General features: G+C 37.2%; 1 protein-coding gene across 1 annotated transcript; it reads right to left on the bottom strand.

Annotated features, from left to right (window-relative positions):
* Positions 1–1,004: 1,004 nt before the first annotated feature.
* Positions 1,005–26,647, bottom strand: CHL1 (cell adhesion molecule L1 like). Its single transcript, XM_007450032.1, has 13 exons — positions 26,523–26,647; positions 22,732–22,833; positions 22,351–22,548; positions 20,709–20,779; positions 15,718–15,940; positions 14,338–14,453; positions 13,998–14,202; positions 13,639–13,761; positions 10,846–11,025; positions 7,353–7,514; positions 6,580–6,711; positions 4,906–4,978; positions 1,005–2,357 (listed from the first exon to the last, which is right to left on the bottom strand). Exons 1-13 carry the CDS (start codon positions 26,542–26,544, stop codon positions 2,141–2,143), a joined length of 1,824 nt encoding a protein of 607 aa, XP_007450094.1. The 5' UTR covers positions 26,545–26,647; the 3' UTR covers positions 1,005–2,140.

Genomic DNA, 26,647 nt, shown 5'->3' with positions numbered 1-26,647 from the left:
TGTGTTTCCTTCTAACTAACTTAAAGGTAATTAAATTGACAATAAATCGAATCCTAATGCACTTCTGAGATTATGTCCATCCTGCACGATTCCGTTGAAACCTTGTTTAGCTGATGACAAAGAAGAGCAAGTGGAATACTAGTGGGACTAAAGTCAGAAGTCCTAACCTTGGCCTCATCGATAGCTGAGTACCCGAAATTCCTCCCAGGTAAGTCACAACATGATGATTCTTCCTTGGGAAAAGTTGTGCCTTAAAGTTAGATGGGGATAAAGCTCAAGGGGCCGGATGGGCGGGTGCGTGCACCCTGAGAGTCAGGGTGAGGCCCCACAGTAGTGCCTTCCCACTTTGGGAATTCTTACTTCAGGGGTGTGGTCAAGTCCTGAGCCCACAAAGTATTGTTTTAAGTAAGACCTTCTTTTGCCGCCTATCCCTTTTGGAGGACAGACAAGATTTAAAATGATCAATAGACATTCCATGTGGATTATTGCGTTGACCATTATACACACTGCCTCATTTTAGTGCACAAGAAAGAGCGGGCTACATACATCAAAGTCAAGGGTTTAACAATATACACCGATGGGTACAGTTCAAAAAATGAAGTAAAATCTGTGAGTCCATTTCACTTAAACATAATTAAGAAATACACTTAAGAAGAATGTTGAGGTAAGGTTAAAAATGTTTTCTGTAAAATGAGAAGCTCCACACTGAGTTTTACTGACAGACCTGCATGCACCATCCTTCATAGTATGTCTAAACCGTTTCCATGTATAATTTTAGAAGGACTAGTAGCTCACGTGCCAGGAAATAAATTTCCTGACTTTGTACTGGCTTTGACAGAAGGCGAACATGGAAAACTGTCCCCCCCTGAAGATGTTTAAAGTGTGATACAGGCAAAACCGATGTATAGGCGTTTCTACTGTAAACAGGTTTTCTTTGGGGGGGCTGGGGTAGGAGTACACTCAACAACAAAAATGTACTTTGAAAAATATGGAATCATTCCCCTCAATATTTATATGATGATATTTTATTTTGAGACGGTGGGAAAAGCACATAAGAACAAAATCCAAAGGCTTTGTACAAAGTTTTCAGTTTGGGAACCTCATGTGATTGGTTGGCGCTTTGGAATGATGAAACATGGTGCATTACTATATTCTCCAGCTGCACAGACATGCCTGTTAATGTTCTTTTTCTCACTCCAAAATAAAACAATCTCTATTTTAAATTGTGTAAATATTAACATAATATTTATTTACAAGGCATTCATGAAATATATGGAACATACCATTACACAAACATAGCGAAAAGGAACAAGCAGTCAATTTAGAAATGGAGCTATTAAATAGATACCAGTTTTTAGACCCCAGCATCACGGACACCTCCTGCCTGTTCTTTCACAAGATAACCTTCTGACCACTGCTTTTGCAGCTGAATTGAGTCCAAAACAAAAACACAAAAAACAAAGATGTTTCTTGTAGCTGTGATGAGTGACAGAAATTACAAATTCACGTTGAAACTGAAAAAGGTAGAATTCTGTTTAAGCGTGACCGTCTCTGGGCATAGAGTTAGGAGCTCAATAAATACTAGTTGCTCGTCCACCTAAGACCTCTACTACTCAAATTTTAAATAATAAATTTAGACTGTATATATTCCACGAACTGTTTAAGTAAGACATTCATTCTCTTTACATTTTAAATAACCAGTTTGCTTACCATCTTTTAACCTGTCAGGAAGCGAAGTCACTAAGACAGTTCTCCGAGACGGAATACACATGTGCATACACAGAAAACCCACAAGGTAGCAACATCTCTGCAAACAAACACAGTGAAGAGTAAAACCAGGCAACTATGGAGTTCACTGGATGGATACTTTGGATTCAGGTGAGGTGAATCTAAATACAGGATTTGTTTCGTGTTCTACATTTTGAGCACCTGAAAAAACAAAAGAAAGGCGTGTAGTGCTAGGTATTTTACTTTTTCAAGGCAGTGCTATTGTTCTCAACACAACTGCAGGAAGTTCGAATTCTGGATTAAAGTCTTTTGCCACAATGTTTCTCTTCCTAGAGGAAAAGTTCTTGCTCCCTTGAAGCAGATAAATACGGAAGGCTGGTGTGCACCGCTGAGGGGTTTCTATGCTCTGCGTTTACGCTCGGAGTGGAAATGGTGCTGAAGAACTTCCATTGCTTTCCACCGATCCTTTCTCCTTAGATCCAGCATAGGCGCCAATAAATGACCCATCCTCACTGAATAGACCGTGGTCACCTTCTCCATACTCGACTAAGCTGTCGGCACTTTCTGTGGCCTGCATATCCCTGTTAAGGGAGCGAAGGCTTCCTTTGAGAGGTTTTTCATCGCTGTCACTAGAAAATAAAGAAGAAGAATTCGACAAAATCTAATGTGAGGTATTCACGTAAAGCAAGACTCACGCACAAGTGCTAATTAATAGGTTTTTAAATTTTCCGGATATTCATATTAGCACTGAAGACAAGACAGGTAAGTCCTGAATGACCCCTTTCACAAAGAAATGTTTAAATCGTCATTACCAAATTTGTGTCGTTCTGAGTAATTGAGAAACTCACGACACTCCTGCTTCCCTTTAAAACTGAGACATGCAGATATCCAATTGGTTGAACTTCTGGAACCCTAGTCTCGAACTCAAGTCTCGGTCTTCTGTCTGTCTTTACCTTTGATCCCGCATGTTCCTCCAAAGCCCTCCAGAAATGTCTCTCTTGTTGAGGTTAATCAATCAAATTCTGTTTCTTGTAACCAAAGAACTTTCTAAACTCAGGTTTGTTAAATGAGAAAAAAAAAAAAAAAAAAAAGCTGGCATTTTTAGAACAGAAATACTACAAGTATCCTACATTCATTTACGCTTTGCGTTCTGTTCTTCACCAAAAGCAAGTGTGAGTTAGTACAGGGTCTATAAAATGATATAGTTTTCTTAATTTCTAGATGATGGGTTTTTTTAATATCAACTTCCATCACACTAGAAAGCTGTACACCAAATTAGACGATTTTCTAAAATTCTAAAACAGGAAAATTTGGGAGAAAAATATAATTAGTGTGCTGTATGTGGGAGTCACTGGTGCTGGTCGGCCAATAGGTCCATATCTCAGCCTGCTGGAAGCGTGGCAGGATGATCCTTCACTGCCCTCTGAGTTAGGCATTGCCGTGGGACTTGCTTTGGCCAAAGTGAGCAGAGGTGACATATGACACTTTCCAGCCAAGTACTCCACTTGCCATGTTCCATTTCCTCTGCTGTGCTGACCCCTCAGTGCTCGCTCACCAGCCGCTGCTCCCAAGACGGCTCGAGCCATCTGTGTTGCACACGCAACTTGAGAAAGAAAAATATATGGCGCTGTTTTCAACAGCAGCGTGACCCAGACTGTCCTGACTCATATAGTAATTGACTCCCGAACTGGGATGCTACAGCTCTAGAAGCAAATACGAAGAAGACAAAAAGACAAAATGTGGCATTACCTTAAGGACCAGGCCACAAATAGCGAAGCAACTCTTACCAGAAGCTGGAAAGACGAGAATTCACGTTATGTAACTGTCTCCTTGCATAATTGTCCAGATAAAGATGTAGTTTTGGGGAAAGATGACGGAAACTGTATTAACTAACGAGATGCCAGGTGAAAGCTTGCAGGGGGTGATTGTACCCGTCTTTTTACAGCAGCAGCAAAATATGAGGGAATGGGTTTTAAATAAGGCGCGTCTTCGTTTTTTCCTCATAAAATCATAAAATCGAACCAGTAATATCTATCTTTCAAAAGTATTGTCGGCAGTTGCCATAGGCTCTCAGTGATCCCTGCCTTCTGGGATTTGAGTCACAATTTCCTAAATTTGTATACTTCCAAGTTTTCTTTTTCCCTCTCTCTCCCTTTCAGCCTTTAATGCTCCTTCTCCGTGGAAACTACCTCAGATGGAAGAAAGAAAAATAAGTACAGCGCAAAGTAGAGCCTAGAACGAGGCTCAGATGTACATCAGTTAATGCAGGATGGCTAATCAGAATACTCCACATCCCTGATTCTAGTAATGATCCAGGGTGAGGCCAGTCAGAGCCAATCAAGTCCATTATTTGATATGGATGCTGGTCTTGTGTGCCAACGGCCATATACTCCTGGAAACTGTAACAGCTCCTTTGGCTGCAGTATACAGAGGACCTGACTGAAAACAATGGCATCCTAGAAAAGAACAGGTGAGAAAAGAAGAGGTACCTACCTCATTCCAGATTTCTTGCCATTTCTCCTACGAGTGACACACTTTTATACCTTCGTAAGTTTGGTCTGGTAGTTAAGAGTAACGCAGTCTTTTTCATCCTTTCCTCCTTTGGAATGGACCCTTCCCACAACTCCTCTTAGGCAGAAATGGTTGCTCCCTTTTCCGCTCTCTTATTCTCTTTCATTAATTACAGTTATTTATTTGCACTGATACTTTTTTCCTCTGAAGAAGACTAGGTTCATCTGGAGGACATGCTCTGTGACTCAGTCACCTTTTAGGTACACACCGTAGGTGCACAGGATACATGTTTATGGGTGTAAGCTGCATACAACCTGGGTTCCCAATGGCCATGGTGAGGAGAGACTAAAAGCTGTTTTAGCTACTCCATCTACAGCTACTCAGTCTAAATAACAAGTGTCCTCTGCATAACACCTTTCAAGAAAAGTGTCCTAGCACACACGCTACCAAGATAGGGGTTACATCCCCACCTCGGCACAGAGAAATTTGATTGGGCCACTTAAGGCCCTCTGTTTTCTTTTCTTTTTAAACAAACTCTTCTTCATAGGAGCATTAAAATATAGTCCTGTGATCATTAAGAAGAAACACTTTTTTCTCTCTTTGTAAGCTGATAACCTGATGAATATGTGTGCTCTGCTACATTTTTCAATGGAACGTAATGTTTACCTGTATTCACCAAAGGTTTCGTCTTTCACTGACAGAACTTCTGGGTCTGGATGCAGATCTTCCTTTTCTTTTACTGAAAAAAAGGGGGAGGGGAGTAATACAAGTAATTTTTAAATACACATTTAACGGTGCTGTTGACAGTGGAAGTCAGGTTTGTTGTGGTTGTACCCATCACCCATCAGAGTTATCTCTGCATTCAAATGAAAAAAGAAAAAGGATTCTCTGGCTTGTCTTCATTTGTCATCAGCGTCGCAGGCTGCTGCAGATACGCACACAAGTAATGTAGTGTTATGTGGGCAACACATCGTACTGGAAGAGTCCGTAACTTGGTTATGGTCTCTCAATGAAGACCAAATTACTGTATATACATTTTACTATCCTAAACTTTTTGAAGATGTCATTGGCTGATAGCAGATCTATGTCATTATAAACTAAGGGGAATTAAGAAAAAGTCAATCATTTGGTGGTTCTCTCTCTCGTACTCCAAACTGCCTCAGTACGCAGAATATTCAAGTCTATAATGACACAGAATAAATTAGATTTATTCTGCAGCGTGGGATACAGGCCAAGGAGGCTTTTGCTTCACTTTACCAGGAAAACGCAAGCTAAGATCCTTCTTCGTGGCACCTTTTACTACTACTTGCCGAGACCTGAGAGTTTCTCTTAGGTGCCCTGAAAAGGAAATGCTGACTTGTTTTTCTTTTCTGGGCACGATTTGAAGAAGCATCTTCAGAATTCGGATGGGGCAACATTTCACGAATGACAGTTCATTGGGACGCTCACAAGGAAATGCTCTCTCTCTTTAAAGTTTCCAGTTAATTACCTAGAGCGTTCATTAGTCATTAAAAATCTAATTCCTAAGAAATTCAGTCTAAACAAGAAAAAAACATGTATAATGGCATAAATTCTGTGTAACTTTACAATTTAGAAATTATTCTCTTGTTTGGTTGTGCAGTATACATAATGGGCTCCCCCAAATATCTGCTGGATGAATCGTAAGCCAGTAAAGAATTTCACACTGATCTGAACATCAACAAACGAATAGCACTGGGATCTAAGTCTTTCCCCCTGTGTAAAAGCATCAAGAATGCTAAGCAAAAAAAATAATAATAGTAACAACAAAACATGTATATCTGAAACAGACAGACGAAATTTGGAAATTGAATGAAATTAAAGCCAAGCCCGATATTAATTAAGAGGCAGGGTATCCGATATATGTCAGGGTAATAAGAAGTGCATTCCCAGCACCGGTTAAGTTTAACGCAGTTGACTAGCAGAGCCAGTACTATTAGAATGGACTGATGCAACACATCTCTGGGTCATGAATGTGTGTGACTTAGTAACAGGTCTTACCAACATCTGTGATACTTTACAGATAGAAAATAGAAGCTTGGAAGTATTATATTGTCTCCCTAGAGCCTATTTTATATACTAGAAACAAGGAAACAAGCAACCAACTAGAGATAATATTCTAGACCCCACGTATTCCCTTTGGTTAGTTAACACAGGAATTTTTTTCCCCCCTCTCAGTATACCGTACACCTAAGGTGCTAAACATCAATTTGACTTAAGTGTGTAATTTAAAAAAATTAAAGATGTCTCTGAAGATGGCCTCCGAGAAATTAAAGAGAATGTAATAAAATTCAAAGTCATATTAAGAAACAACTTTATTACCTGAGTACTTTCCACCTTTGTTCCTCTTCACGAAGCAAACAGTCAACAACATTAGCGTGAGAAGAGCAATCGCACACATCAATCCAATAAACCAGCCTTGCGTGGAGATGTCATCATATAAACCGGCATATTCTGTTGTACAAAGAGAAGTCACACGTTGAGCGCTAGAAACGGTCTTTGGAATTATGCCCTTCTGGGGAAAATTAAACACCATTTTTAAACGTACGAAATAGCATGAATTTTATCTTTTCCTTGGAGTGACCCTAGAGGGAATGTGATTCGAAGGACATTTCATTGGGAGAATACTGATAAATCACTTAATCATTTTTTAGAAAGGGCCCTCTCAAATTGCGTTTGATTCTGAGGACGCCAACCAAAGAGAGACAGTAGAGACAGATGCAGTTAAACACAGCAGCAACAGCAAGCAAGCAAAAGCACGAGCTGCCTCGGTTACATGCAGATTGCTATGGAGACGCTGGGGGTTTTGGTTGTGGTTTTCTTTTGGGTTTCTGTTATTCACACACGTTAATTAGCAGCAGACATTTTTGGGCAACTACTCTGGTAAAAACAATAAGGGATAACTCAGACCTCGGTGAAACATGTTTCGTTTTGACAATTTTAAAATGCTATGCCAAAACAAATGGAAACTACTGTTGTTATAGCTAACATACTTCGTATTTTTATCTTTAATATAGGAAGTATGTAACATTAAATAATCTACAGAACACAGATGTATTGTCTAAGATGGCTCCAAACAGAGTCTCATTTCTCACCTCTCCCTCTTGTCTCAATTACATCTTCAAAAAGGCTATTGTTATCAACCCAATTCTTAGTCAGTAGGCGAACTATATGTTCAGCTCCCGGCTCAAATGCCTCTACTGGGTGAATCTTTTGAGTAAGATTTACTCCTTCTGATATCTTCCCGACACGTTTACCTAAGAAACGTACACAGTTAAATCATACGAATTGTCATCACTGAAAAGTACGACATGAAAAGTAAAAAAGTATTGTTATTTGAGATGAATACGAGAGCCCTTTGTAGCATTTTTTCCCTCAGTTTCTGAATTATCAGAAGATCAAGAAAAGCAACGTTTCAAGATTTTCTTTTTTAATATGCTGATATGGAGTAAATGAAATGAACTGAATTCATGTCCTTTTACGACGATGCACTCACTTATTAATGAAGTGATACTATAAATCCGCCTGGTCATATGAATGGTTTAAAACCAAACACAGACTTCAAAAACCTATACAATGTCATCTGTTGCAATTTGGACTTTCACAAACCTAGCAGGGACGGAATATGGCAATTTTGGCTTATAAGTGAACGCATATGGCATTAAAATCCTAACTCTGTATTATTACTTCTTTCTGCTTTGGTTGTCTTCATAAATATTGGTGGAATAGCATCACAGTATGCTCATATATTAAATATTTGAAAATTGTAGAAACTTAAGCTACATGAAAGTGCAGGTTTACAGGTACATTTAAATGAAATGCACTGAGATTTTCAAAGTGAGAAATTTACACGTTTCAAAAGAAACGTGAATATGTCAATATACTAATTGTAGAAATATCAGATAAAAATATGACTCAAGTGTCATTAAAATATACATTTAATGTCCAATACTATAACAAAATACCTAAAATATTTTGCCTTTTGATCCATACTTTTGCTAAGAACTAACTCAAATAAATGTAAACCAAGAAATGTTAACAAGTTATATTGAAAATGAAATATATTCCATGTTGAGAATATTAGGAGTCATTACACTGTTTTAAGTGAGAATGTGTCACACGTTAAAATTTAGTTACAACTTTTCACCACAGAGTAAAAATTGATTATATAGTTACTGATAACACAAGGAGCGTTAAAAAATGGCACCGTGGGAAAAATAAGACCAGTTATATTAGCTGAAGAAAGCCTTCAAGATTGAGCACCATTGAAACAAAACACAACTAATTTTGCCCTTGAAAAACAGAAATTTAGTGTTACATTAAGTAGCGCAAGCTTTTGAAAAATAGAGCAAAGCAAGTGTTTTATTCAAACCAGTAATGACACAAAAAAGAATATTTCGGATTAACTCCATTTTTTCCCCCAGTTAGGTTATGGAATGTGCGCCACCTGAAACTCAGAGTGACAACCAGAAAATGATGGGGGGAAAAAAATGATTGTGTATCAAATCCCATTCTCTGATTTAATGCCAGATGACCTTAAAATGTGCCAACTATGCAAAGAGAAGAAAGATACACAGAAATACATTCCAATTTGCACAGAAGTTATCATTTTTAGAGTATTTAGTGATAGCAAGATGGATTTCCTCAGTAGAAGTATATATATATATATACGTATATAATTTTTCTCTCTTTTTCTCAAAGATCATGCCGAAATTGAGTGGCAGAAGGAGATTACAGTTTCTTTCCTGTAAATATGGCAAGATAGATAGGACTATAGAAGAAAAATCAGTGTCAACTAGGGAAGGGGACAGTAGCTGAAAATGCAGAATCCTGAAAAAGAGCACAAACATACTAGTAAGAAACATTTTCAAATTACAACACATGAGAGAGTGAAGAAATCTGCTGTAAAACACTCAAGCACATTAGTTATATCTTTAATTTGCAGAAAAGATGTAGCATCATTTATAAAACCACATAAACAGCATTTTCTACCCTCTGAAAAGAGTTTGTCAAACAAACATAAACCCAACCAAGCCCAAATTCTCCAAATATTTCCATAGATACTAGAATGCCTAACTACTGTAAGGCAATTTTGTGAATTTCTTTTCTTACATGCTTCAAATTGGCAGGAATGGGATTAGCATATCTGACACATACTAAGGTCTTGGTCCTAAAAAACAAAAAAACACAATAACCCTCTCCATGCCCTAAATTCTGTTGTAGAAAATAGGAAAGTTGCATATTTACATTACCACTATTCTGACTTATTTTCTTTGTGTTGAACACTTGATACCCGTTTGAACTCTTGAGAAATAAGAACCTTTTAGTTACTAGAAAGTTTTCAATCACCATCTTTAAATCTACCTCTTAGGAGTAAGTAAATGAGTTCTTCATTTCACTTGGCGTCTAATTCATCCTTGGGAATAACTTGTGGGTTTTTGAGGAGAAACCATTTTGAATATATATACATATATATTTTTTTCCCCACAAAAGGGAGTTTGGAGTATTTAGGGAGTCTGAGGAAAACATAAGCTCTTCATTATTTAGCTACAGTAGGAACAAAATGAGAGGAAGAAACAAACTGACAATAAAGGTCACAGCATAACCATTCACACAGACCCATTGATTTTATACTGATTCACAAACTTAAATACATTTCCATATGTATCTTTTATAAGTGATAGACAATTCAATTTTCATTATTATTTTCTTTTTCCAGTCTAAAAATCGGGAAAGCATCCAGAACAGCGGACACATAGTCCGCTGACACATAAATGACTTATTTGTATTTCCCTTCCTACCATCTCCCATTTCCTTTTGCCTGCCTCAAATATCCCTCTAAATCTGATGGACTTGAATTCTACACAAGGCCCTCTTTTTAAACTTATTAGTGTGTTTATCCATTCCTCCAATCCATTTCCCTTTCTTGTTCTACCTTCTTGTTTTCTCTCCTGATGCCCTGTTGATAACATAGAAAGCTTAGTAAAATTACTGCTAAAATCATAATTGGAGAAATAATTTGGGAAGGGAAATGGCCTGAGTTGGAAAAAAAAAAAAAAAGTGTAATTGCACTAGGAGAATTGTACAAATGAAAGCAGAGATTTATGAGCCATTTTCAAGCTAGTTACTTGGCATCAACCAGTAGAGAGTAAACTAAAATTGATATATGAATCAATGTATATAAGAGTTATGACATGGAGGTGAAATGTATTAGATCAGCGTTGCAAAATGTCTACCAGTGCAAGAGGCAAATATTTTCCCGTGTGGAAACATTTCCACAAGAAAAATATCCCTCTACTAATCTTACGAGTAACTTTTTGACCTTATATCCCCCTATTTTAATTAAGCAAAATTATAGTTCCTGACCTTATATACACTAAGGCTATAGTTTGATTACTGATGTGTAGAAGTTCATACATTGAGTCAATGTGAACTTTAGAAACAAGATAAATAAATTCTCTCTGTCAGTGGAAAACAGAAGGTCAGACAGATTGAGATCACAATCATTTCTAATTTACAGTGACAGAGCATGATGCAGCCCTTTCAGAGCAGTTTAAAACATAGCACGCATAAACGTCCTGTACTTACTCCCTTCTCCTAATGTGGAGCTTTCCTCAGTGATGGGTTTTCCACAGCCCTTTGAAGTGCAAGCCCTCAAGTAGAATTTATACTTGGTAGTTGCGTTGAGGTTTGAGAGACGCCAGCTGGGCTTTGATGGAGTTGTAATGTTGATATCATTTAGTTCTCCAATCTCATAGGTGTCATTTACTAAAGAAATAAACAGGCATATCAACGGCTCAAATTTCACAGCCTTAACCATTCAAGTTATGTTGTCTCTTATTTTTGCTTCTATGTGTGCTTGTGGTCTGCAAGATATTATCTTAATTATTCAGAGCTATCAACTTACTTAATTCTCTGAGGTAGATGTTAATTATCATGATGTATTACACATGGGAAAATTAAGGTCTAGCAACAATAAACACCTTGCCTAGACCTAGAGCCACTAACTGGCAAACTGGGATTTGAATCCAAACTACAGCCTCTTAACTCCAGAGCCCATGTTCTTAATCACTATGCCATACTGGAAAATCACTCCAGCTTTACCACACCTATTTAAAATGATGAACTTTCCCCCATTATTATATTTTCATTGTGTCCTTAAGTATTTTTTAATCTTCTGGTGTGATAATTTGGACCATAATTTACATAAGTCTTCTACAGTTTCTGGTTTAATATGTGGCACCAAATAAGTGCTCACATATGTAGACTCAAGAAACTGATAAATTACACATTTTTAAATATCTATTGTATACTAAGCACTATGTAAAGTGATATATGGAAAAAGATGATTTAGATAGTGCCTTTCAAAGAATCTGCCACATAGCAAGATCATGACAGTTGTGCAAAGGCACAAAGTACTGTAAGATTGCCGTAAGAATAATCCAAGAGATGAAACGGTATTTCCAAAACTGTGCAGCCATTAGCGGTAAGAGAACGACTAGAATAAACACTCTTGACTCTCAGTCCAAGAGACCATAAAAAAATACATTTACTCTTTAACATAAAAATGCCTCCATTGGTCTATATAATGCAACGATATGAATGGAAATGAAAAAGAAACTAATAATCCAAACACAGGAAAGAAGAAAGTAAAATAATCACCATTTGTAGATTACTGGAGAGCATTTCTGTAAAATACCACCAATCAACTGAAAAACTACCACCATCAATGTAAGAATTCAGGAAAGTACAGAGCTCTCATATACACACTCGACAACTATTTAGAACATGTAAGAGCCACAAAAATATATAGGCCACCTAAAAATATCTCAATCACTTAATATTAATAGAGAGCAGAGTAAGTATATATCATTTTATTAAAAAATCCACATATCAAGTAGTACAGTAACCACTGCAATTGTCACTATTCCAGCCTTTTCTCTATATATTCTAAGAACTTGTTTTAAAAATAAATTTATGTATTATATACAGATCAGCATGAAGGTTGGAATTTAATGTTGAGTTTCTTCATTATGAGGATAAAGAGAAGGCATATCTTTATCAAGCAAAGTGACATTTGGAAAGTCTTCAAATATTTCTTCAGTGCTTTCTACATGTTTGAAATCCAGTTCATGGAATAGTGTAGGCTTTACAGTTCAGCATCTAGAATGACTGAGCTGGGTCTGAATCCTTGTGTAACACTTATTTTACTGCACAGCTCTCTGTAAGTGAGCTCTATATGCTTCTCATCCATAAAGTAGTGATGGTACATACCTCATAGATTTCCTGTTTTAATGAAAAAAAATGCAGGAAGAATTCTTAGTACTTACTGATCCTGCTATATACCAAACACTCAAAGACGCTAAAATGCTGCCTCTATTAGGGTTATGGCTGTATCCATTTAATCATAGGCACCTAAAACAGAATAGGCCATCAGAAGCTAAAGCTGGTACCTGACCTGAATTGCTGCAAGCCTTGAACTGACTGATGGCAGTTCAGGGCTATGATCAAGTTGACTTTTGCAAGCAGTGCAGACTGGGTTTCTATAGTCCTGGTGTTTTTGTTGTTTAGGAATTCATGTCTTCCAAGTTTAAATTTTTTCTGTGAGCTCAGTCCCCTAATTTCCATTTTGAGATGATGCCCAGATTTGAAAACTATTGAAGGTGGGAGGAGGTATGATCAAAATGAGCTGACTTCATCTAAACATGTTTGTTTGATTTTTTTTAACCTAACGGCACAGCAGCATAGGGGGAGAGCCTAGGGTAATGGTGCAAAGACAACTCCTTGGTTCTCTCAATATTACATGACTGTACCACTGGGCTACCAATAGAGGATTCTCAAATACAAACAGATGCAGGGTACAGATTGGAAACATGCACCAGAGTCAGAACAGGCAGTGTAGTGTGGAAGTTAGTGCACTTTGAGTCTCCACTACATTAAGTTTTTCTTTGCGTATTTCCTAATGCTCAAAGCCTCTTACATACACGTATTAAATGCATGTTTTCTGGTACCTATTAACATACTGCTTTTCTTCTAAATCAGGAATTGGCAAACCTTTCCGAAGAGGACTAGATTGTAAATATTTTAGCCTTTGTGGGCTATGCAATCTCTGTGGCAACTACTCAGCTTTGCCACTTTAGTGAGAAAGCAGCTATAGACAAATTTAAGTGAGTGGACATGGCCGTGTTGCAATAAAACGTTCTTTATACAAACAGGCAGCAGGCTGGATTTTGGTCTGCCAGCCAGTTTACAAACCCCTGTGCTGTAAAGGAAGTATGCCAGCTTACAAACCATGAACTGGATTCTCAGCATGGTAAACCAAGTACGCAACCAGAAAAAATGAAACACTGCTAGGCAAATCCAGTTCAAATATGTACTTACTTATCTGGTACTGTAATAGATAGCCAGTTAAGTTTCCATTTAATTTCTTAGGTAGTCCCCAGGATAAAGTGGCAGTGTCTTTATCAACTTTGATGACCTTGAGAAAAGTTGGCTTTTCAGGTACTGGAAAACACAGGGTCAACAACAGACACTCATAAATTGGTAAATTTCTTTAAAAAAATTAGTTTATTAAATTGAGAAGCTAATTCATATGACCTAAGTACAGATTAACTAACTAATAAGGGAGGAAATGTCTTGGCCATTGGGATATTTGTTATTTATTTTAAATTGTTATTTATTTAAAAATTTGATATTTAATTTATTAAATACATCGTTATTCTACATCGTTATTCTCTCACCTCCTTCTGGTGTTTGAAATATATAAGGCTCACTCTCTGGACCAGCTCCTTTGGAATTATAAGCTGAGACTGTTAAGTGAAATTCACTAAAGGCATCTAGGGAAGGAACCATTCCATAGTTTCTTTGTCCTGAAAATCTCAGAATGTTTACTTCTTTAGGATACGTTCTTCCATCCAACAGACTTTTTGTTTTCCACCAATTTACCTGCAATGAAAATAGGAACGCTTTAACACATCAGCCGTGGTGGCACATTCTCTTTTGGCTTCTTCTGGAATCAGTTCTTATTTACAGGAAATATATTAATTCCACAGTGAGAAGAAGAAAATCTATGATAAAAACCTGATATCCTTTCAGATGTCCATGTACTCTTTCCTTTGGAATTGTTGACCAGGTAACTTTAACTAATGTGCTGTTTATCACATCCACCCCATGGATCACTGGAGCTGTATCAGGATCTGTTAAGAAAATAAGAAGGATTAGCTTTCAGTAATCTCCAAGCACGATCATTAAGATCATTTCCAAAAGGTGATCTTTCATGTTTTTTAATCTGAGGAAAACACCTGTCTCAAATCAATTGCAAATGGAACCAAGAGTTTCTCATTACAGAAGAGTTTCGGGGTCCAAATAGGTTTCTAGAGAAGAGGAGAGCCTGGACCACGCTGAGAAAAGCCCCCATTCAGATGGATACAGTGTGGGCAATGTAACTGGAAACAGTGACCAGTAAAATTTTCTGTGGGCATCTGCCTCTGGAAACATGTGAGCTAGACTAATAATATAACTAAAATTACTTGGGAGTTCGTGAATCTAATATTCATAAGAAGAGCTGACATTAATTGAGCATATTCTGTGTGTCAGACACTGTGCTGAGGGCCTATACTGGATTGGCTCACATCATCGTTAGAACAACCCTATAAAGTGGTATTATTATCCCCATTCTACAGGGGAGCTAACTACGTACGAATAAACCAAACCCACCACAGCCAAGACTAATATATTAGTTCACACTGAGAAGTCCTGTGTAGTGAGAATTTAGGTAGCAGGTGAACTAAATCTTCTTCTATTCTTGGATCGAAATATTACTTTGGATACTGCAAGAACAATGAGAATAACTCCTACCGTGTACAGATTTGGAATGCAGTCTTTCCTTTTTCCAATAATTTATCTGCAGCTGTTATTATGGTGTAAATATTTAATAATAAGATATCATCAGTACCTCAAAACTGTGTGTGTGTGTGTGTGTGTGTGTGCGCGTGTGTGTGTGCGTGCGCACGTGAGATTCCATATGCAAATCTGGGTGTGCACCTCATCTTCGTTAGGAAGGCTCCAGCTCTGAGGCCAGGGTGCGTGCGACAGCAGAGAGCTGTTAGGAAGTCCTTGACAAGTAAGGGCAGATGTGATTGGAAACCTTATGACAGTTATGCTGCTTAACTGTGGGCACTGCTGATTCCAAGTCTTTGATTTTCATCATAGAAATAGCTTTTTTGGGAAACTGAATAAAAATTAAACCTTTCAACATTCTTCCTTACCACCCTATACTGATCAACTCTCCTGCAGTCAACTCTGGAGTAGAAACCGTGTGTTACATGTCTTTTTATCTCCTACAGCTAGTACATCCACTTTGAATGCAGTAGTCGGCTCAAAAATATTCATCGACAGAGTGTAATATACTTGAGAGAAGCTATTCTTGAAAGTATTTGGGGTTTCAGGTGCACCACTTACAGTCTTCTCCAGAATAGAGAATCACTGACTGAGGCTCAGGGCCAGAGCCCAGGTGATTGATGGCTTGGACCTGGACATCATATGGAGCATAGACAGCAGACGTCATCACCCGCAGGGTGTGGTTTGTGACTGTTTCTTCCTCCCACTCCACCGGGGCTCCCTGTGGTTTCCAGGTCACTCTGTACTCCAGTCCAGGTCCATTCTGCTCCATGTGTTTCAGAGGCTAAAACAGAAGGCCACACTCATCCCACGTGACCACAGATATGCTGAGTCAGAGACACAGAAGCCACCCGAAGTGGCCCAAGAAACGCTGCAATAAAGGTATCATTTCTTGGGAGATCTTCAATCCCCCTCTTTGGTTTGGAAATACATGTGAAAAATGTTGTCATTCTGTAAATTTAACCTTGAAAGTTACTCCCTTACCTCCCCAAGTAGAGACTCTCACAATTTAGATGCCTGGATTATGCCTAACAGTTCACATATGAAAGAATTTACTAAGAGATTCCACAGAGGGTTTTAGCTTTTGTTTACACTTTGTTCTATATTCTTTCTGTTTGGGGTTTTTTTCCCACTCTCAGAGAAGTTGCAGAAATAAAAAGGACATGGCCATGAATTCCAGGGATGTAAATGGGATGCTTCCCATGGCTTTTCAGTCAGAACTCTTTCTACCTGACTCCATCCATCCTCCTCCATCTTCTTTCCAAGAGAAGAGAGAGAGCAAGTAAATATTTTTGGATAATATGCATTAGTATACATTAGTACCCAGAAGATGTACTCCTCTCTACAATAAAATATTTCCCCAGCTCCTTGCCCATTCTATTTCTTTTACGAGAAAGCGCTTCCCACCCTCCACTTCACTGTGCTGTATAGAAATATATAGTGGAGGAATTTCTCATATAGGAAATTGGTTATTTCCACTCCAGTTTTTAATAGAATAGTACTTTAATTCAAAAAACATCAATGTGATTTAAGCCATCTGTTTAATATCATAAAAATGGGAATGTGCATTTAAGTGAATCAGTTATATAGAATATCTAAAAATGTGATTTTAGTCATAGATTTATAAGGGTCACTTATATAAACAGTAGTTTTGTCTGTATATGCACGTGATTCAATAATATCATATATAGTGTTCTTACAGAATTTACAATGCTTCTGGACTCAGTCAACTTTACTAAAATACTTGTTAGACGGATTGGATGGAATTAAGTTGAAAGTATACGCTAAATCAGCAAAATAATTTCAAGTCTATGCCTATTCCAGGGTGAATACTTAAATTAGCTAGGAGGAAAAAATATCAAAACAAAAACTTTCTGAGATTTTCATAGTCATCGTTTATGTTTTGCTTTCCAAGTTTTGCCCCAAGATATTTTCTACTCTCATATAGATATAAATTCACCGGAGGCTTTAGCATTGCCCGGATAAATCAGGCCACAAGCTTTTAGTTCCATACTACTATCTGCAATTACAATTTCCTTCAGTCCCAACTGACAATAAATGTGTACAAATACTATTATTCAGTTTACACATGTTTTGCTTCAAGAAAAATAGCTACATTTGATAAAGCTCTCTGGAAAAATTTTAAACTAACTGTGCCACCAGAGGCAACACTTTTAAGAAAAACCTTACCTAAATCGCCAGCCTCCTTGGTGCCTAGGCTCCCAAAGAAACTGCAGGAATACTTTGTACTTGGCTTTCAGACAGTGGACAACAAAACCTCAGCAAATTCTCAAATAGGCCCCCACTAAAGATAACAGACCAGAGGAGCAATACGGAGCCAGGGAGGTGAGTGGTGGGGAAAGACCACCAGCCTCCCCTCTGCTCATGAAGCTGCTCGGAAGGAAGGAATCTCTATAAAAGAGGTTCTTAACTTGATGGCTAGGCATCTCTAGATGGGGTCCATGAGTGCCCTTCAAAGGATCTGAAAAGCCGTGAAACTGTTAGGAAAACTTTCTCTGTATAACTTTCTAGAGGAAAACTATACTTCTATCGTATTTTCAAAGAGATCTATGAACAAAGCAAAGGTTATAATGACTCATCTAGAAACTGGACGGATTTTCTGTACTGCCTAAATTCATTTTAAAGGTGGTGGACTTTCTTATTATACTTGCAGTAGAAATAATAAGTCCTAGGTCCTTTAGGAGTGAGACAACTTGGCTGTGATCATATAATCAGGTAACTGAAGCAGTTCCTGTTTCCCAAACATTAGTGAATTGGGTTTTTGTTTGTTTGTTTTGTTTTTGTTCATCTGTTTTCTGGAGTCTTTGAGATTAGAAATTTGCTGTTTTATAGAAGTTCAAATTTAACATAAATATATTTACACCTAAGAACAAAGGGAAAAGTCAAGCAAAATTCATCATGGTATAATTATTTAACCAATCAGGGTGCAGTGGGCTCTTTTTCTCTGTTTTGAGGGATAGGATATTATCATTTTTTTTAACACTTAAAACATGTGAGTGAGTCATGACCTGCCTAATACAAGAGAAGTGAATCTTAGAAGATAATGCTAACTAAAAAGACCAGTTCTATCCGTAAGTTCAAATTTAATACATTAAAAAAAATTGTGTATCCTTAATATTTAATGTGACACATTTATAAAGATAATTCATATATAATAGAACGTGAGCTAAATAAAATAAACTGAAATTCACTGACTGTAATATAAGTTCACTCATTCAATGAGTAAATGCATATTCATTAACAAGCTACATACAGAAGTCTGTATATTATTTTCCTCCACTGAATTTTTCAAAACGGTATTGTTTTATTTCTCATGTATTTGCTTATCGTCTGTCTCTCCAACTAGATTATACATTCCAGGAGACCAAAGACTTTTTTTTAATTGCCATAAATAAACCAAGGACCTCATAATACATTACTTTTATTCATATTTAATGCTAAAAAGAAAACATAAAACAAACAAAAATTAGGGACAACTAGTCTGTTCCTATTTAACCCTTTTGTGAACGATTTTTTTTTTTTTTTTTTAAACAAATTGCTTCTCTCTGGTCATTATCTTGTATACAGGCATTATTTTGTGAGTCAATCTTTGGATGGGATCTGGTAATACGTTCACAGTGTGCGCTTGTCAACTTGGGGAATGATCTGGCATTTAACTCCTTTTTACACGATAATCGACGCAAAACAGTAACTGACGAGTAAATGTCCTTAAACTTCCTTGGTTGTGCTTACAGTTGTTAGATCTCTGCCATTTCAAAATGATATGAAACACAATGGAATATATTATGAATATAATTGTCAACATAGTTCCAAATCTCTCTGAGTACTTTCTTCCTCTGGTCAATTAATCACTAAATTATATGTCATTTACTCTTCAAAGACAAACTGTAAACACTTTCACGGGATAATCCCATTCTTCCAAGAAAAGAGCATATTAGTACTCAGTCTGCTGTATCTTTGGGGGCAGGGGAGAAGAGTGATTTATGAATAAGATCATCAGTGAGAAGGACTGCAGATTGCTGCCCCCTTTTCATTACTGACTCAGGGCATGGCATCTGGATAAGGTCACTAAACTGGCAGTCCCAGCTTCTCTAGACAGAATGTAATGCTGATACCATGGAGCTACTGTAGCCCTCCCAGAGGAGTGGTGAGGATTAAGGAGCCAATGTTAGTGGAAAATGGTGTACTTCTTTGAGGATCTGACCGGGTAATGATACACTATTACTGTCATCTAATCAATCAGTTATATCATCTCTCCTACAGAAATTTCCATGGAATTTAAAAGAAGAAGAGATACTCTCAAAGAACAAGATACTAACATAATTTCAAATTCTAAATTAAATAGTCATCAGGACAATGTGGTAGCAGCTATACATGGCCACATATTCAAGAAAATAATAATATTCTTGAATATATTTAGTTTCTGTATATTACCAGTTTTTGTTTCAAATGTGTACAACAATTTCACTGAAATGGGAATAAAGGGTTAGTTTTGACATAAAATTATTGACTACATATTTTGCAGGTATGGGCAATCTTGTCATATAAGACCAATATATGATGAAGAAAAAAGGAAATCAAACTTTGTACATTCTAAAATTCTTCAGAAAATCACATCTGAAATGAGGTGTGGAAATAAATATATTCCAGCATACATTCAGAAATGTTTGTAAAATTCAGTGAATTCAGTGTCGGAAGACTATTATTAATCAGAATCTTTGGATGGCAATCTACTTTCAAGTAAGTTAAAATACTTGTTCATCAAACATGTCAAAATAATAGAAGGGGAAAACAGCTTTCCACTGTTACAGAAGAAATTTAGAAATGACATTCAAAAAAATTAAAGTCATCTTAGCAGATATAAGATTTTATGCCAAATTCAAGGAGGAAAGTCTATTTTAGTAACTTTTAACAGAGATGTATATAAAGAGAAAATGAGTAGGGTTTGAAATCCAAAGATATTCATGTTGAAATCCTAGCTCTGTTGATTTCTAGTTGTGTGGTGATGGGCCAGTCTATCTATCAGCCTGGACCTCAGTTTCTGTATCTAGAACACAGTATTAATGATGCTCTCTTGACAACACTGTTCTCAGAATTTGAAATGAGTATGCAAAATGCCTAATAGTGCTTAGTAAGTGGTGACTATTCCTTGCGAGTCATCCTTTTGATATGAATAATCTTCATTAGCCCATGTACGAAAGTTTACCAAAAGACTTTCAGTATTTCTTTGAATGGGAGAGGATTTAGAATACTGGTAATAAAAATATTAGGAACTGTAAACTTTGGGGGGATGGATTATAATCAAATCAACCTGTGTAACCTTTCTTAAATTATCTACCACTGTTAAACTCTATTTCACAACATTCTAATCATGATGATCTTTAAAATATACAAATAAAATATATTTATAAAATATACAAATCTTAGCCCTTTGTTCTTAAAAGATATTATTCTATCATCATACTTAGCATGCGGACCTAAAAACAGGAAAAACACACAAAGGTAATAAATAACACAGAAAGAATTCTCACCTCCCATTTGATAATCATTTCCTTGGGTTGAGAAGCTTGAACCCTTATGTTTTGTGGATTCTTGTCTGGAGCTGAAAAATTACAAGTATTAAAATTACTTTTTCCCACTGTATGGTCCATAGATAAATCATCATTTCATCCCTCCTCCCACAAAAAACAGATTTTTAAAAACTTTGATTATATTTGTTTATTTTTATCTGGCCCAGTTTGAAAAAAGACTTATGGCGGTTTTTTTTTTTTTCCCCCCCAGGTGTACTGAGATATAATTGACACATAACATTGTGTAAGTTAACACTACGTTACGGTCTACAACATAATGATTTTAGAATGTATATATATATATCACATGTATATAATATTTATATGTGTATATTAGCATATATATAATATTTATATGTGTATATTGTGAAATGATCACCACAATAATGTTAGTTAACACATCTGTCACCTCACATAAGGCAGCTTTTAAATATATTTTAATTCAGGGAGTAAAATCGTGTTCATGGAGTGATATAATTAATATTCAATGGAGAGTGGGAGGTTTTCTTTACCTCTCTTCATTTTAACTCTGCTCTTTAAACCTGCTTTTAAAAATCTAAACCCATTATTTAAATATACATTTTTAGTTTAAAATCTGCTTTACTTTTTCTATTAGAATTACTGTTAGAAATTTTGTTGTGAATATTTGCCTCTAAGTGAATAAAATTAAAGATCATGTATTAATATCAACAGCCAAGTTTTAGGGGCATCAAACAGGAAACAGCAGTTAACGTGCCCATGAAATATATATTCAGATGGATCCATTTTATAAAAAAGGGCTAAGTATGGAGTTTAGTGTCAAGATGAATTTATACTAAAATCATACAAGTATCTGATTCAGTTATTATCTCCCCTTGATTTTTCTCAATCCTAAAAGGGAATTCTATCCTAGCATATTTATTTCAGCCAGAGGAAAAAAAACCAGGCTATGACCACATTGATAACCAATCCCAATTCAGTAATACAAATGTCAGCGCTGTCATTATTTTTTTGGTTTATAACATTATGTAAGTCTCATTCTTACAATATTATAGTTTGAATTCTGTATACACTACTACAGCATGCTCATTCTTGAGAATTTTTTTTTAAAAGCATCTTGGGAATTTAGATAGGTATTAGATACTCGTTTAGCTACTGAGATACAAAAATACACTAAATGGATAAAATTAATGACATTAGATGCAAGGAAAATTTAACAAGCTGCCTATAACATGTCAAATGTTTTATTTCAGGAAGTTGAAATGAGGAGAAAAATAGAGAAAGTTGACTTTCTCCCTATATACTGAACTTCAATTTAGAACCTACTTTATGGTACCTGATTTTAACACAATACTTAGCTATCAGAAATTACTCAGAGTAATGCTTGTTCATGTACCTCCTTGTAATATCCTGCTATCTATCAAACATTTACATATGACTTTTGAGACTGATGTACTTTAAATAGTTTGCGTGCTGTTAAGTTTACAGAACTATTCAAGCTCTCTACTGGGAGAATTCTAAAATCCTACACCAGGTTATCAATCCTTCCCCCCCCACCCCCACATTTGTTCAAAGATGCGACAGACTAAAACTTGTTAGGAAGTTGAGGTGTGAACTTACATACCTGCTGGGGGTGTTTCATGATGGGCTGATGGCTGGCTAGGCTGGCTTCTCCCTACTTCATTCACGGCTATGACCCTGAACTGGTATCTCACATACGGAGCCAAAGATAACATGACTGTTGTTTCCTCTCCTTGGACTCGAGTCAATTCTTCCCACCTTCCAGGTTCCTCTCTGTTTCCTTCAAATTCTATAATATACTCTGGCGGTAGGAACATAGAAAAACACATTAGAATGGATTGAGAATGTTTAACTTATACTAAGCTTTATATACAATATTAAACATTTTAAAGGATGTTCTAAGGATAATCCACCCTTGGTGGTATTAATGGCTTTAATATTAATTTTAACTCTGGAAACTACAGTTATCCCAAGTCTTCCCTACCGCTAATATTGCTGTTGTGATCATCTCCAGCCTCCCATGTCAGCCGAACACTTCTGTTCTGTCTCTCAGACAAGTGAAGGTTTTCTGGCGGATCTGGAACATCTGATTAATAATGAAGAATGACGGTGAGGAGAAGGCAGATCATTGGCTTTGTCGATCCCACTTCCTCACTCAGGCACACTGCAAGCCCCCTTCCGCTCGGGGGCCCCTGTCTCCCCTCTGAACTGCCAAACCTCACCAATCCTTCTGGTTCTATTTCAAATGGATAGGAAGGGTGGGAGGGAGATGCAAGAGAGAGGAGATATGGGGATAAATGTATATGTATAGCTGATTTGCTTTCTTATAAAGCAGAAACTAACACACCATTGTAAAGCAATTATATTCCAATAAAGATGTTAAAAAAAACAAAAAACAAAAAAACAAATGCAGCTTCCTTCACATCTGTACGTTCCTTCCCTACTGTATTACCTCACTCTGTGGTGAGTCCCAGTTCTCAAGGGGCCATCTTTGACCATCGGCATCTGAATTTGTTTTTAGGAGTAGTTATTAACGATGAAGATTTCTGGGCCCTATTTCTCTGGCTTACTGAAAGAGCTGGGCCCAGGAGTCTGCATTTCTAAACAAACGTCCTGGTGGGTATCATGAACAATGAATTTTAAGAAACATGAACTTGATCAAGGAGACCAGTATCTTCCAGCTCATATGCTTATTTATATGCCTGGTTCATCTCCTGTATGCGACTACACGGATCTTCCAGAGTAGGAACCATATTTCATTAATTTTTGCACCACCCCACAGTGCCTTGCACATAAATGTTTTGTGACTAAATAATTAAGTGAAAAATATATTATCACTTCAACCATGCATCTAATTATCATATTAGAGCAATAAATTTAGGCCCTATGACTACAGGAAGATAAGAGAACATGAACTCAGGCTTTCTTTCCTACATGGTTTGGATTTTTATTTTAATTTGTAACAGTGAATTATCAGTACGTTATAGCAACTTTTATACTCTGTTGGCCTGGAGTTCTGAAGAATAGGAAGGGTGTTTGTTTATACTGGAAGAGGAAGATATGGCACTGAATGTTGTGACAGAGGCTAGAAAATTGAGTAGGCAATGACAAATTTTAAGTGTTAAAGTACATGGAAATTTCTGGTACTTTAAAAATAAAAGGAACAGTAAAAAAAAAAAAAAAAAAAAAAAAAAAAAAAAAAGCTGATCCCTAATGATCCTAACTTCCAAACTTTGGTTTCAATTCTCCCATGTATTCAAGGACATTCGTCTTTTCTCAGAGGAGACAATGAAAGTAGTATCTAATGGGGCCTTCTTATGGGCTCTTCCTTCTCCAAGTGGGAAGCAACATCCATTGCTCCTGCTGAGTATTTGACAATTGTTGGAAATTTATACTGACAAAAAAATTGTTTTCAATTCAGAGGAAACTGTGTTTATTTTAAAAATGTGGTCAGTGACTGTGTCCACACTGTAGAGCCTTAAATGAGAATTTATTTCCTCAACAGGCTTGAGGATCTCTGAGCTCGGAGAACTCAGGCTCCTCTTCAGCACTTACTAAGGCCACTCATTTCTGACGTTTTCTGAACCAACCAGTGCAGCCTGTTGTGTCTGACATTAAAATCTGCTCTTTCCGAGAATCACATGGAGCTACGATTGATGGACTGCAATTGAGACCTAGATGAATGATGCTCTTAAAGGATGTTTCTGGCAAGGCTTCTGAAAGTAACTTCTGTTTAAAATGGGTCAAGCATATACTTTAAAACACTATTTTCCAGGAAAAAGAGTCTTTGAGAAATTATACGTGGATTTGTCATTTGTTACTGTCAGTTATGGGGCTATGCTTCTTAAAATCAGAGGCTGGCCTGAAAATTAGAATGTAAATGCCAAGAAGTGGTTAAGAAAATGCAGCCTATCTCATAGATTATTTTTTATTATTTTCTTTTCATTCTGAAAACATTTGGTAGTTACCTCATAAGTAAATAGTACATGTAATCCTAGCCACTATTTATTTAAAATGTTCAAAATTGAACAGTTCTAGAAGATGGCAGCCTCATTACTAGACAGATGTATTAAATTTCACAAGAAAATTTAGATGGCATGTTACCAAGAGGTAGGGACCCCAGTCTCCTTGCCATTGCTCAAAATACTCGGGGGCAAAGGCCATGGATCCTGACATTTACACTTAAAATCGTCATGCCTGGGATAAACTCCAGTTTACCTTAGGTTCAACTATTTTGTCTGGAGAATTACTACTGGAATGATTACTAAGGATTGAACCTTTCTGCCCCTGAGGTAGCTGAAACGTATCACCTAAAGGTTTCATTCTTTTGAACCAAGTCCATACCACCTACCACCTGGGAACTACGTTTTTTTTTTTTTTTTTTTGAAAACCCAACATGGTGGCCATTTGCTTCGCTTGAAAGATGGTGGTCATTTATCTCACTTAAAATATAGTGGCCATTTGCTTCACTAGGAGAGAACCTGCCTATTTACTCATTTTTCACCAGCCTACCTCAAAAGAGACTGAATTCTTTCCTCTCAGTCTGTACCCATGGTAGGCAACCTACCTGTGGATCCCAGCAACCAAAGTGCTAAAGATACAAATACCTGTTAATAATCAGGATTAATCTAGACATCTGGTAAAAGTGTTTAGGCCAAATCAAACCTCTTCTAAGAACTATCAGCAAACTCAAGGAAAACTAAATGGTGCCCACTGAAACAGAACTATGAGAGAAAACTGTAAAAATGTCTTTCTCAGTCAGGGTCCCAGCACAGCAGAGAGTAAGCAGTTCACACAAGTTAGGGTACTTCAAAGAGATTCTAATCAAGACTCTTTCAAAAGATGTGAGCGGGATATCCAGGGTGGGGGGTGAGGGGTGGGCAGGGCAGTTACTGGAATCCCATCAGAGAGAGCTGTGTGGACAAAGCCTCTGAGAGAATCAGTGACTTTGGCAGAGGGACACACACAGCCAGCCTGCAGGGAGGGATTATCCAGAAAAAACACACTCTCCCCCCACTGCCTCTGCTGCCAGGGCTCCCCGTTGGCTGAACCGAATGAAAGCTTGAGGGTAGGTGGTTTGTTGGTGTCCACACAGGTCAGGTTTCCAGATTCAGAGAGCTGGTGGATGGTGAATATGGAAGGGAAACTAGGAGAGCTATCCAACAGACGGTCTAAGAGCTATCAACATGGGTAACTGCAGGGGTAATTGCATTGATTACACCAGTGAGTTGTGCACATTGTTTTCTAATTAGCATTATTATTTTAAAAAATCAGAGGGCTTTCTTTGCAGAAGAACCCTTGAAGTCCCTCCCTCCCCCCATTCCTGGGACCCTGGGAGCTGAGCTCGGTCTAGGCCACTGGTTTAGGGCAGGGCCAGTGTTTAATCACCACTGGGCCCCTACCGTGACCCCTCCATGCTAGCCCGTCTCCATTCCTTAGCCACATTTCTCTGTGCACTAGCAAAGTGTAGCTCAAGGGTCCTGGGAACTCAAGCATGATTCAGTTTTCTTTCTGCTGATAGCATCACCTACCTCCCACTGCTTCTGGCAACATTACCCAAGTAGAAAAAAGAAGTTAAGCATCAATTGACTTCTTTAGAACCAGAAGAGGCGAAAGCATTCGAAAGTAGGGTCACTCTTTAATTGAAAATTTCAAACTAACAATAAATGTGCATGGGCTTAAATAATCATTGGTTTAATTGCCTAAGAACAGTGGAATTTAATCAGTAATGGAAAAGAAATGAACAAAGATTTCTTTATTCATTAGTGCACTTACCAAGGACAGTTACTTGAGTCATAGCAGCAGTGCTATCTAGAGCAGTGTGAGCTGAACACGAGTATACACCTTGGTCTTCTATGGTGACATTAGATACAGTCAAATTAGCTCCATCAATAATTATC

Source organism: Lipotes vexillifer, unplaced genomic scaffold, assembly GCF_000442215.2.
Source record: "Lipotes vexillifer unplaced genomic scaffold, Lipotes_vexillifer_v1.1 scaffold1041, whole genome shotgun sequence".
Lineage (NCBI taxonomy): Eukaryota > Metazoa > Chordata > Mammalia > Artiodactyla > Lipotidae > Lipotes > Lipotes vexillifer.
This window is presented reverse-complemented; position numbering and strand designations above follow the sequence as displayed.

Excerpts from the sequence above, each read along its gene's own strand:
- CHL1 (XM_007450032.1), bottom strand. The coding sequence starts at position 26,544 with ATGACTCAAGTAACTGTCCTTG. Across the intron at positions 14,454-15,717 it reads TCTCTATTCTGGAGAAGACT|ATCCTGATACAGCTCCAGTG; the intron begins GTAAGTGGTGCA and ends TTTTCTTAACAG. Across the intron at positions 11,026-13,638 it reads TCTATTACAGTACCAGATAA|TAAATGACACCTATGAGATT; the intron begins GTAAGTACATAT and ends TTATTTCTTTAG.